The 12,834-nt window shown below is 50.7% G+C and overlaps 4 protein-coding genes across 4 annotated transcripts; 2 read left to right on the forward strand and 2 right to left on the reverse strand.

Annotated features, from left to right (window-relative positions):
• Positions 1-124: 124 nt before the first annotated feature.
• Pmar_PMAR006513 (Histidine ammonia-lyase, putative) lies at positions 125-3,021 on the reverse strand (the record flags this gene model as incomplete). Its single annotated transcript, XM_002787047.1, has 15 exons — positions 125-317; positions 364-503; positions 550-703; positions 747-939; positions 984-1,054; positions 1,109-1,231; positions 1,273-1,361; positions 1,411-1,597; positions 1,697-1,872; positions 1,920-2,080; positions 2,127-2,250; positions 2,321-2,504; positions 2,553-2,678; positions 2,723-2,821; positions 2,941-3,021. The coding sequence occupies 13 exons, from the start codon at positions 3,019-3,021 to the stop codon at positions 605-607; spliced, it is 1,713 nt and encodes a 570-aa protein (XP_002787093.1). The 3' UTR covers positions 125-317; positions 364-503; positions 550-604.
• A 277-nt stretch (positions 3,022-3,298) lies between these two features.
• On the reverse strand, positions 3,299-5,115 carry Pmar_PMAR006514 (cAMP-dependent protein kinase regulatory subunit, putative; the record flags this gene model as incomplete). Its single annotated transcript, XM_002787048.1, has 11 exons — positions 3,299-3,371; positions 3,419-3,531; positions 3,577-3,659; positions 3,791-3,938; positions 4,007-4,165; positions 4,212-4,313; positions 4,364-4,448; positions 4,498-4,583; positions 4,630-4,737; positions 4,782-4,932; positions 4,979-5,115. 11 exons carry the CDS (start codon positions 5,113-5,115, stop codon positions 3,299-3,301), a joined length of 1,245 nt encoding a protein of 414 aa, XP_002787094.1.
• A 1,162-nt stretch (positions 5,116-6,277) lies between these two features.
• Pmar_PMAR006515 (Annexin A7, putative) lies at positions 6,278-8,748 on the forward strand (the record flags this gene model as incomplete). The annotated part of the gene is made up of 7 exons (XM_002787049.1): positions 6,278-7,213; positions 7,483-7,689; positions 7,742-7,885; positions 7,934-8,041; positions 8,158-8,253; positions 8,397-8,479; positions 8,564-8,748. The coding sequence occupies 7 exons, from the start codon at positions 6,278-6,280 to the stop codon at positions 8,715-8,717; spliced, it is 1,728 nt and encodes a 575-aa protein (XP_002787095.1). The 3' UTR covers positions 8,718-8,748.
• A 1,012-nt stretch (positions 8,749-9,760) lies between these two features.
• Positions 9,761-11,269, forward strand: Pmar_PMAR006516 (hypothetical protein). The gene is made up of 8 exons (XM_002787050.1): positions 9,761-9,955; positions 9,997-10,138; positions 10,186-10,350; positions 10,399-10,455; positions 10,507-10,593; positions 10,634-10,725; positions 10,788-10,876; positions 10,920-11,269. The coding sequence occupies exons 1-8, from the start codon at positions 9,820-9,822 to the stop codon at positions 11,052-11,054; spliced, it is 903 nt and encodes a 300-aa protein (XP_002787096.1). The 5' UTR covers positions 9,761-9,819; the 3' UTR covers positions 11,055-11,269.
• The last annotated feature ends 1,565 nt before the right edge of the window (positions 11,270-12,834 follow it).

Genomic DNA, 12,834 nt, shown 5'->3' on the forward strand with positions numbered 1-12,834 from the left:
TCGGATTTGAAAGTCCATGCCTCGACGATTAGTTTCAGCGATGACAGACGAACGAGACTTCTGAGCAGGCTAACGCAACTCGCATAGAGACTGATTGAGACATTAACTAAAAAGTTGAAAATGGATATAGAAACATGGAGGTGCTCCCAAGTCAAATTACTTCCACGGTCTACCCAACTCGTGCGAGCTATTAAAGCTTCCGGCTCAGGGTGAGGATATCACCCCTCGGCATCATGTCAATGGGGGAGACCTCGTCGATTTGACTCTCCTCTCGTTGTTTAAGGTAAGGTTCCACCACTCTCCATACCGCACCAGACCTAACGCGACCTACTAACCATAGTAACACCTCCTGATCTAACCTACCTAACGAGATCGGTGACTTTGTCAATGTCCGGGGCTATGTAGCGGTCCTCATCATATGGATCTACACCGGCCGACCGTATAAGATCATATACGGCCTCTAGTGGCACCGTAGTGCGACAGGGTCGGTGGAATTCGAGGGCCTAGCATAAAGATCTCCTAGTCTGCAGGGTCCCTGTATCGACTCACTTGACAAGCAGCCATGAGCTCAATAGCAATGACGACCTCGACATTGGAGATGACCTCAAGGCACTTCCCTGCGGAGAGCCTCTCCCAGAGACACAAGATCCTCTTTAGCCGCAGAGGTAGATAGAGTATCCACAGATGACGGGTGACATAGAACCTGAACGTTAGAATCATAGCGCTGCTGAGGCAATAAGGAATACCTTATTCTCGCTGGTTAGCGCAGCAGCAGTGCAATGAGCTATCATGAATCCCGAGTTAAGACCGCCGTTTTGAACGAGGAATGCCGGGAGATTCGACAGAGCCGGATTGACCAGCCTTTCCATGCGGCGCTCCGAGATGTTAGCCAGCTCCTGTATGCCTATCGCCAAATAGTCCAACGCCTTCGCGGGGTATCTACGAGGCAGTCGCGGTGCCCTTCAGCCAACAACACTGATTACTCCCCATGGAAGTTGCCACCGGAAATAATGAAGCCACTAGTACCAAGCAATAGAGTCTCCATGAGGTGAGTCTAACGAAATACGTGCTTGCCACGGTGAAAGCTACTGCTTGGTAGAGGACGTACGTTGAGGGCTGTGTTCTCCTGTTTGAAGTTTTTGAGAAGAGCCCGCATCTTCTGGATTTCCTTACGGGCGCCATTCAAGTCAGAGATGTCACTTGCATCGTCAGGGCCGTCCAGAAGAGGGAACTACCACGATGGTCAACCACTGACCACGACCTGCATCCTACACTATCATCGAGATTAAGGCTGCTGTCATGGGGCGTTGAGTGGATAGGACTCAACGAGGACACCCCTGCTGGTGTGGTCGCCGCACTACCTACAATCGACAGCTGCTCAAGTCGACTCTCCGAAGATTCACAGCCTACCTTTCGAAGCGGCAGCTCCATCTCCAGAGACAATTCTGCCGCGGGTGCATACGGGGGCCTTGGCGCTACCAGTCGGATAGAAGTCCGCCCCTCCAGTAAAAATCATAGGGTTGTCAGTGGCCGAGTTGAGCTCGACTTCCAGCAGGCGCTTGACAAAATCAATAGTTTCAAAAACAACTCCATGGACCTGTGAAGCAGGATATGCATATTACCAATTTTCTCAGGCACCACACTTAGATTGAGGTGAAGCGAATGCCCTCGATGCCGTTTCCTTATAAGTACTCACTTGCGCCACACAACGTAGGGTATATGCGTCCTGCACCTTCCCACTGTATCGATGACTTTCGAATAGCTTCGATGGTTTCTCAGGCTCTAGTAAGCCGCGAATTCTAGATGCCACCAAGTTCTGCCCGCTATGAGGCCTCGCCGCATGGATCTTAGGGTGGAAGGCGTTATGGGTGCCTGCCAGACCTCAACATACTCCTCTTCTCCAAGTGAGGAGACCTCACCCATAAGGACCTCCAGAGACAGGGCACAGGTGATATCAGCGCATCTTGCTACGTTGATCGACCTCATAACGGCTTCGCTTCCAAGGCTCGAAATCAGCTGCGTCCCGTTGATCAAAGCTAGTCCTTCCTTAGGACCCAGCTGCAGGGGTTCCAGTCCATGCCTATGGGCGATCGAATAGGAAGATCAACTGCCCAAAGATCAATGACCTTTCAAGGACTTCCCCAGCGGGTTTGGGCTCAGCTGACTGTGGATCCCACATGAGCCCTTCTCCAAGCAACCCCAGGCAAAGATGAGCTAGTGGGGCCAAATCACCCGAGGCGCCGACCGTACCTGATCCCAACGAGACGAGGCTATCGACAAAGTAAACCAGTAAAATAAGCGTTGAGTGATATGCAAGTACCCTGGCATGGAACCACCGATAGACAATCCTTATTGAAAGCCGCAAGCATCTTCTCCACCGTTTCGGGTCTAGCTCCAGAGTGGCCACATGCGATCACATTAACCCGGAGAGCCAGAAGCATCCTGGTCCTCTCCCGGGAGAGAGGCGGTCCAACCCCAGCCGCATGGGACCGGATCAGATTCACCTGCAAAGGGCCATGACCCCGTCAAGCTTCTATACGCTGCGCACTCACCTGCAGCTGAGAGAGTTGATCTGGCGCGACTATGACGTCCGAAAACATACCAAAGCCAGTGTTGATTCCATAGGCCACCTCGTTCTTATCCAGTATTTGATCGATCACATGGCGGCCCCTATTGACCTGCCTAGGGCCATACCACCGGCTTAGACGGTGACGTATTCTACCTTATCCCAGGCCGCTGCAGAGAGGGTGAGCTCGACATTACCAGTCGACAACTCCATCAACTTCTCACAGGTTAGACTATGGCCGTCCAGTACACAAACCTGAATGATCGCCTACAGGGAGAGAACTCCTCCCGAGTGAAAGATACACCGGCGGTCCCGAACAAGCCGATAAGACCGTGGGAAGTAAGTCATCTCCAAGGAGTGAACTAGACACCTACAGTCCTCTCGGTAGGGGGATTGCTGGGGAGAATCCCTGCAGCAGTACCAACACTTCTATTGGCAGGAAGCGTATTGGGCATGATAGCCGATCAGGAAGGGACACTGTGTAGGATTTCAATATCCCAATCCAATGCCATATCATGGGCAGACACATCTCACTGATACCACGAAAGGAGCACCCTACTACCCTTACGTGATTGATCTTACTAACACTACCAACCAGCACATCACCACGATAAATTTATTACGCTCCATGGTATCGCCACTTATCAAGCACAGACATCCCCACGCCCAATAGCGAGAGGGAAAAGACGACTAAACAACATGGTATGCGGGTATAGAATAGCCTCTAGTGGTCTAATTCGCATATCGATCACATGCCTTCACCAACAGCTCCTGAAGAGGTCCGAGCAACCTCTTGAAGCTGCGCCTGAACGACACGAGCATAATCTCGCCAAATGGCAAACTCGCAGTAACCTGTCCAAAGCAAGAAGCTTGGTGTCCGTCTTGGCCTTAATACTCGCTGCCCTAGGCTCCCCACGGAGCAGAGCGAGCTCGCCGAAATAGTCCCCAGCGCCATAAGACATAACCTGATGATGAGCCTGGGACGGACAGGAGGTATAAGATGCTCATACCACTTCCTGCTGTCCTCCATCGCGCTCCTTCAAGGCCTCACAGTCACCATCTTCAATAACGTAGAAGGTGTCACCGGGCTCACCTGAACAAGCTCCAAGTAAACCAAGGTCTTCTCTTCAACTGCTTAAGGACACTTCATTGGTCACATCACCCGAACGGAGGCTCAAAGAGATTTGCATCGGCGATGATGCTTGGACGCGATGCGAGACTCACCTTGTTTGACAATCATCTCTCCGGCAGCAACCGAGACAGGCTTGAGGGCGTCAGCTATCTGACTTCTCTCATACGCGTCCATGGAGTTCAACAGTGGCACGGATTTCAAGAAGGATTCATAACGCTCACGCTTATGTGCTGCTGCATCCTGCAAAAGAAAAGTGACCGATAAACAAGCTCAAATAGGCCTCAGTAAGCACATCATGAACGCTCTACCTTAACGATGTGGTTAAAGGTTTCCCTGTCCAGCCTCAGCAAGGTGCAGTCGGTCTTAGCCTCCACAGAGGCGGCACGAGGGACGTTATAGAGGAGGGCGAGCTCGCCAAAGACGTCACCGACTTCGCACACCTTCAGCATCTTCTCCTCCTCGTCTCCCTGTTTGATACACATCAAGGCAGGATTGTAGGTCATGATAACTCACTGGGAATTTCTTATAGACCTCTAATTCACCACTCTCAACGACGAACAGGAAGTCGCCATCATCTCCTTGGTTGATCACACGTTCCTTGGCACTCACAGTCTCCTACCAGAGATACCAATCAAGCCTGGCCAAGGGCTACATACAAGACGCACCTCCTTCATAGCGTCAACGACAATGGCAAAATCGTTGTTGTCCAAAGCGGCGAAGAGGAACGACTTGGAGAGGACGTCTTTGATTCTGACATAGCAACATCGTTTGTTCGGAAGAGTCAACAGTCGCAGTGTACCTGGCCTTTTGCTCGTCCTCCTTGGGATACACCGGGGGCGTAAACTCCTTCTTTACGTTCCAAGCACCATAGGCCTCTGCACTGACCTTAACGGAGAAGCTTATCGGCAAGGCCGGCACTGAAAGGCCTTACTGATGCTCGGGCCTTGCCGCGCTGAGCCGAACTTTGAACGAAGCTGGCTGGCAGTTCATCAACGTAATCATCTTCGTCATCCTCAGAATCCAACACAGAGTCGTTGTCCTGAATGAGAGTAGACTGCGACTTAGGACCCATGCAGTCGGTACGCCATCGGTAGTCCCAGCAGCACCGCCAACACTGTGCTTGAGCATATCACGTAGACGGTTTATTTCGTTCTTCAGCTGACTGTTCTCAGCTTGGAGGGAATCCCCGGGGGACGTATCTTCGGAGCCACCTGATTTCTTCTCACGTAAATACCTAAATGGCGACCGTGTAGAGGAGAACGGATTCAACAGAGACGTACTTGATCATGAACTCGACGGGGTCGTTAGGCATCTGAGTGAGACACTCAGTAACCATGTCTTCCAGAAGGGGGTTCAGCTTCTGGATGATGTAGTCCTTCTTGGCCTCGGGGATTCGAAGAGAGTCGAGTGAGCTCATTTTACGGCAATAACTGCCAAAGTGACCACTAAGCTCAATGGGAGGACTGACACTGCAACAAAGACCGGGAAATGAGCCATCAAATGCCTGTCCGAGGCGTCTCGGTAATACAATGGAAAGAGACTTAGAGGTGGAAGAAGTTCAAGGATTGAGGAAATCGTTCGCAATCTTCTCGATGGCGCCAATGTACCAGTTTCATAGATTAGCCCCATAGACAATTCATACTATCAAAGACGAGTGGGAGTATGACAACTACCGACTGAGGGTTAGGGGCGGAAGTCAGACGCACGAGACAATCTTGAGCAGCCAAAAGAGCGCATAATCGTTCAACAGAAAGTGAGCTAAAGCGTCGCGTGTATTTTTCTCCGAAATAATCGTCCAACTCGCTTAACTTTGCGTCAGCACGGGTCTGATTTTTCGGTGGGAAATTGCTTTACTGTAGGCACTTAACACCTTATGACCGAATCCGTCTGGGGCAGATATGCCACCCTTGAACTCTTACGCGGCGTGACTGTTGCCGCCTTCTAGAGGCGAGAAACATTGTGAATCAGAGTGAGCATCTTGAATTACCTCGATGCGCTGCTCTCGAAGTGGCATATCTGCCCCATGCAGAATAGGCTCCACGAACAGCGAGATTGATTCCCACAATCCGGCGGAATTACTCTTCCTATCGCAGAATTAATTGTACTATGCATATCTTGGGGCTGTGGCATAGGTGCCCCGCCCGATGGAATTGACTTTACTGAGAGCCAAATAGACCTTCAAAAGGTGACCTTACTACACCGTGAACCGATCACCACACCATAGGTCATCGTCAGACGATAACCTCGCGAACCGTCCCGAGGTGCCCCATCGGTCTGCAGTTGCCGACCTCTTTTCTTGCCCGTTTTCTGATCAGGTAAGCTCTCCGTTTTCACATGAGTACTTACCGCGTTGAGGAACCGTCCAAGTCAACTGAGTCGGTCCGCCGAGCATAACATAGGTTCAAAGGTTCTGTTCGCCAATATTGGATACAGATAAGGTGGACCACATTGTTGCGGTCGAAGCCGCATATTGCTTGACGAGTTTCATCCTCCAATGTGATTTAGAATTGGAGTGATTTCAGAGGACGATGTTTGAAGGGACTCGGGGTGCTTATTGTAGTCTTTTCCCCTTCCGTATAATGTTCTCGGGTCCTCCTGGGGGAAAAGGCTATGGCGGTAAGGGCGCTGGGTTTTCTGACGGCAAGGGGTTCGGTCCCCCGCCGCCGATGCCACCAATGCCTCCGATGCCGGGTGGCTGGGGCAAGGCATTTCCCGAGTGGGGTCCTATGTGGGCTGGTGGCAAAGGTAGTGGTAAGGGTAAGGGCTTCGATCATCCACCTCTCCGTGGTCCCAACTGGAACCCTCCACCGGGCCATGGTCCACCTGGGATGAGTCCCGACCTTGGACCACCGCCTTCAAGGATGATGATGCCTCCACCTCTACCGTCCCAAGGTCCTCCGATGATGGGAGCCCAACGACCTCATATGATGGGAATGCCGCCACCCATGCTCGGTGGTGGACCACCCGTACCACCAGCCATGCCCATACCACCGGTCCGACCAAACATAGTTCCATCGGAAGGGATGGTGAATACGCGGCCTGCAGGAGGCTCTAGGCGGCCTGCATACAAACCAGGGACGAGTGGTGTTCGGCGGGGCCTCATTTTCGCCTTCCACATCGACCCGAGGGCGGACAAAGAGTTGCTCGACGAGATGTTCACAGTGGCCGCGGCGCCGGCGGATGATGAAAAACAGAGTACATCTACTACTGCGGAACGCCAGGAGGCCATAGAGAAAATCAATGACCAGTTTATACAGCTTTGGAGGGTTCCCGGAGAGACGTTCGTCATTGCTGAGTACCGTTCGTGCGGCGCTGCGTTCAAGGCACAGCGAGCTCTGACTGGGATAAGGCTTTTTGGTCGGGAGATATATGCTAGAGTTGATAAAAGGACTCAGGATATGATGTATCACTGGCGGGGTGTCAGAGGCAGAGAGGTCGCCAATAGGATCGCTAAGGAGGGCTATGAGGTGCCTAGCAATCTCATGGACTTGGTGGATGATGAGATACACCAGTTGGTAGTACCAGGGCATGGGGGATATACTTACAATTAAGATTGATTTGGAAAAGGAACGGCAGTACGCTTGGGAATCTATGCCCGCAGGGTAGCATATAGCATATCCCATTCATCGTAAAACACCTTCTCTCTGTCATTCTACTGTCCTTCACGAAGTTCACATCAACACAACAGCGCACTTCTCGGAATAACAGCATCACTTATCACTTCTATTATATTGTTATTATCTCTCCCTGGTTGCTATTGATTGCTTCATGTCGACGGGCTCAGGTTAATCGGGCGAAGGGTATCCTGTCGGACATAGCTCGGGCTGGGGAAGCTAGAATACAGTCTGAGGAATCGCAGGCTAATGCCAGAGGCACTGAGAACTGGAAGGGGTCACTTGTGAAGAAGGAAGAGAAGCGCATTGAGACGGTATTGTTGGGGAAGGCTGAGCAACAGGAGAAGCTGTCGAGGAACGAGCAGCAGTTGGCTGATGTACCATGGGAGCCTGGAGGTGTCATGTGAAGCTGTTTTGTATCTCTGCTAGGTGCAAGCTCAATATCTTGAAGCACGAGCAGCAGCCGATAAGGTTGATATAGAGACAGAGAAGCGCGAGAAGCATGAGAGGAAGCGGCGGAAGAGGGAACACAAGAGTCGGAGTACAATGAGTATCCACGAGCTCATGTCCTTGGTAGGTTATCTTGGATATCCGTGGCAGGAAATCCCCTTCGTGCGTTAGGTGCCGAGTGAACGTTCGGATATTTATCGTCATCCGATTGACTGGGATTACGTATTGAGTCAATCTACTACTGTCCAGCAGACTCTGTGGACGTGGGTCCGTCGCCAGGTAGCATATCTTTCCGAGAAGGTATCTTGGTATCGTGACTGCTCCACACGAGGTTGAAAGATTATCTCCGGACTGCTCTAGGCATACAATAACTAATTTGGATTAGTTGTCTGTAGGTGTCATTGTGGTTGGGCAGTCCCGACCGGGAGCTCACCGACTGGATAATGAGGATGGTCAATCGGCGAACCGATGCGCCTGATCTAGCAAGGGAGGTAATAACTCGGGGTTCTTGGTATGCTTGTGCGATACCTATGCGAGGTTTGTCATTATAGTGGATACGCAAGAATGTATTCACAAGATAAGGCTAGGGAAGATATCGGGTTCGATCCCTGCTCCCTGCATATCTTACTGTTAGCTTCGAGTCGTGATTGACGAAGAGGCTGACGCCTTCGTGGAGCAGCTCTATCGGATTTTAGTATTCGAGACTCTCCGGAAACAGTAGTACCATTGGGGACCGAGTTTCACCTGGAGCCAGCTGTTGCTCTCTACGCGGTTTCTGGTTCAATAACTGCTGCTCCTTAGATATTGTCCAAATGCTAAAGATTCCCACCAGAGCTGGGTGCCACTCACAGAGCGGGTCGGTGAAGTCGGAGGAGAGGATAGCGAGTCGGACGAGGATCTCATGGATGACACCCGATCGCCTTCGGATGATGTGGAGATGACCGCTGCGCCGTAAAATTATTGTTTCTTGCTACCATAGCTTTCCCAGTCTCCATCTTGTTGAGTGCTCGGTATATGACGGGTCGCCTTCCCCGATCTGTCCGCTAAGTCCGATCCCGGTTGGTTTTTCCCATCAAAATGGAGAAAGTGAATTGGCTGCGGTCATGGAGGGAGATCGTCCAAAAGCTGTTACTGAGAGATCACAGACGAGGCATGCAACGTGCCTGAACCTGATCAGTCTCTATGCTGCGAATTATATCGACCACGGGAGGCCGATTAGGGGTGACCGCGGTTTAGCACTAGTGTTAGACGAGAAAGTCGGAAGTGGAGATCGGAAGAATTAGTGATCTCACGCATCAGGGGGGGGCGTAGGCTGAGAGAATGACACTAGAATTAAATGATCCGATGCGATCAGTAATCTCTTCGCTCTGTGGTACAATATTCGAGTCTAGAACCATCAAAATCTCTGGGGAAGCAACACGATAGAGCATGAGCTGTTCTCCTATATTTTGTGGCATAATTGAGAGGAAAAACAGCATAATTTTCGCCGTTGCTCCCTATCATTCTAACTTCTCTTACTTCTCAAACAATAAACTGGTTTTGCTTTTTACTGATGTGAAATTTAGTGAGATTTCGTGAACTAAATCGGTGCACTGTGACGATATCCAGTATCATACCGGAAACCAATTTCCTCCCAGCTGTCTATAGCCACCCTCGTTTGTCCAGTGCTTGCCGAAGGCCGCAGCAGTCCTTCTGATTTCATCGTGGAATTATAGCATGTCTCACACACGTGACATGCACTCCCTTAGCAATGGATCGACAACGCTAGTGACTCTCATCCACTGAACCATTCCATGGTGGGAAGACGAGCGACGAGTCAAGGAGCAACAGCAGAAACCACATTTTCACTACGAGGCAGCTAACGGGAGCCATCGTGATTCATTGTCGTAGGAAATGTTTTACCCCACCTCTCTCGGATAGCCCATTGTGGTGTTGAGTACGTCGAGCCATTTGGCTTCTATAGCAACTTCCCTACACAGTTCGAGGAGAACGTTGAACTTCTTTGCTGGCCTCACGGCGTCTCCCTCCGGTGCGAGAAATTCTGCCCACTTTGACAAATGGTGGAGACGGAGCCAGGCTTCATATCGAGCGCTGGTGTGCGCTTCCGAAGAGCCTTCGATTATACGGCTATGGGATTCTGTATCGCTTTCAATACATTCCTCTTGATCTGGGGCCTGGTGGGCGTCGTGACGAGTAAGTCCGCATAGGTGAACTCCCTTGAATGTACTCGACAGGCATTTGGAGCCTTTTGGACGATAGCTACATTGGTTCGGTGCTCTCCATATTCCTTACGCTACTTTTCAACCTACTCATGCTCGCCACGTCGATGTACGGCTTCCGGGCTCTCCGGAGCAAAGACCTATCGAAGCAAATACGGTGAGAGATAGGGTTCTTCAGCTCTTTGATGTTACGCCCCCTTTGAGGTACATCTTGGTGGCTGTGATACTGGTAATTCTGTATTCAATCCTGCTAGCGAGCCAGTCTACGGAGTACATTGCCGCTCAAGCCATCGACCGCAATGGAGCAAACGCTTATGATAATCAGACAGACTCATCTGAGTACGAACTCCTCCATGACTATAGAACATCGTAGGACTCATCTGTTAGTTCCAGCTTCAATCGCCCTTCCCTTTGCAGGTTCTATTCTACGTGGCGCGCACTGGATTGCTCAGGAGGTTACTGTTTAGTGGAAGGGTAAGAAGTGTTCGTCCTTGACGTGCAGCATGTCCGCGCGTTCCCTCTTAGGTGCCTAGGAGATCCTGTTCGTTTCACGCCGGTGATGTGCACTTCAGATGCGTCTACAGGAGAGAAAATAACAGCGGATGGACTTAAGTGAGGACCCACTGTTGTCAGTTCTCTCATCAATTGGCAGGTATAACCGTTCGCGAGATTATTTCCTCCAGTGCGTTACAGACCAACCGAAGGAACCCAATCAGAATCAGGGAATGATAAACTCGCTTTGCTGTACGACCGATCTGGCCGGCGCCCGTGTGTCGCTCTATGTCCTTTGGGTTTCTGGTTGACAGATACTAGAGAGTCGGCCATTTCCTCATCTGGGCACAGCTCTCTGCGGGTCATCATCATTCTATCGGTTGCTATTGGGTCTATGATACTGGTACGTTCGGTAAAAGCTCTTTGCCTCACATGTTCCCTGTCAGGCTGTCATCTCCGTAATTACTCTCGTCTCACGGCCTCGTACATGGCAGGATGACGACTTCCACTTTGTAAGTGACAAAGAGATGTTCCCGAAGATCCCAACAGCAGAAGCATCGGAACCGAGTCAAGTTGAATGACGGCGGTTTGCCTTTGCATAGCCACGCAATAATTTGTTCGTTAGTAGCCGCCTCTGTCGTATATGCTTCGGAGGTCGTCGAGTAGATGGGTTCATTGAATGAATCCCTTCCAGTGAAGCAACTGCGAACTCGCAGCGATCTGTGATTGTGGGACCAGTAAAATCGACCGATCTACAGCGCGCATCCATCAAACATTCACTAAGTTATGTCTCTGAGTTGAGCGCCAGTGTTGTCGATGTTGGTAAATAAATCCCACAGTTGATACGGGAATATGCTCACGACATATTCCCAAGCAGAAGATCACGAACTCACCACCAGTTCGAATTAGTGGCTACGAGCCCCTACATAATCTCCGACAGGGCCTAACGCTCTTTCGCGAGGCATCGTTCATAGTCAGTAAAACAGACTCGTGGCATTTCTGGTCGCGAACACTCGACAGCGAGACGGGAATGTTAACCGTCAGTTCCTGCTATGTGTTGCCGGAATATCGCTGTACGAATGAGGAGCTCTATGTTGCCATTATCGAGTCCAACAGATACGGTAACTGCTAGTTACTAAGTAGCCTGCTCACATCAGAGTTTCATCCGAGCTATGAACGGTGGTGCCTGCTTCACAATCGCGCTTGTATCCATGGGATCCCATCGCACTGGGACCGGCTCACTGCGTCGTGAATGGCTAAACTCGTGGAATACGAAGCAACATCGCGTGCCACTAGCGAGGGAGTCTACCGGCGAACAGGAAATTCGCAGATAGCGGTTGGTGAGTAGCCTATAGCCCGGCACTAATTCGATATTATCAAATTGGTCTTTGTCCCAATTATCCACCATTTATCGGATGGATAAATGACGTTCGAGTCCTCAAGAAAGTTAAGGACTGGTATACTATTTATGCACGAGATCATAATACCTTAGCTCAAAACCAAGAGACTAGGATGTCTGATAAGTGCGATTCCGAGGTGATTTTGTCATTCGCTCGTGGTTTAGCTTGCAGAACATTTGCAGAGATTCACTTCCCCTTGGGAGCTCGTTCGCACGAACGCAACAATCTCGCATTAATGTGTGCTTGCATTGAAGCCATGAACTGCCTCCTCGTTCAATTAGCGCGAGTCCTTGCTGCAATAGAGTCTGCCTTTCCCTTCAAAGCTGCCATCTGGGCCTCAGCAGAACGGAGCTCCTCATCTATTATCTGGAATCAGATACCATTCGATCTTCCAACTGATCAAACTTTACTCATGTACTTGCTCGCGCTCACGCCGCTGTGCTGCCGCTTCATCCATTTGTCTAATCTTCTCTCTTAAGACCGCTAGCTTCGCTTCTCGCTGCCAAGTTTCTTCATCGCCGGATGGCACCACAGTGGCCGCTAAAATATCATATCCGCTGGACACCCCTCAGCAGCAACAGAGGCGATCGAGTGTGATTTGAATCGCGGGTCACGGAAGTCAAGGAAATAGGTGACGGCCAGCAATTCAATCAGTCCTACCCGATGGGTTGCTTGAGAAAGTCTTCTCTGCCAGTGCTGCATCCAACTCCTTGATCTTCTGGAATACTCCCAGTTTGATGAGGTGAGAGAGTACTCCATTGCAGACTTTGGTGTAGAACCTGCCGTTCACAACATACGATTCCTCCCTGAAGAATCGATCCTCACTTTTGCCTAATTCGCAAGTCCGTTTCATGGTCAAGCGGCCATGAATGTGGATCGTAGGTGAGAACCTGAAACGGGTAAAATCGTATACCGTCGCTGAGCGTCACACAGGGGGTCGGATACAGACTCTCGTACGTCT

Source organism: Perkinsus marinus (genome assembly GCF_000006405.1).
Source record: "Perkinsus marinus ATCC 50983 genomic scaffold scf_1104296930488, whole genome shotgun sequence".
Taxonomy (NCBI): domain Eukaryota; phylum Perkinsozoa; order Perkinsida; family Perkinsidae; genus Perkinsus; species Perkinsus marinus.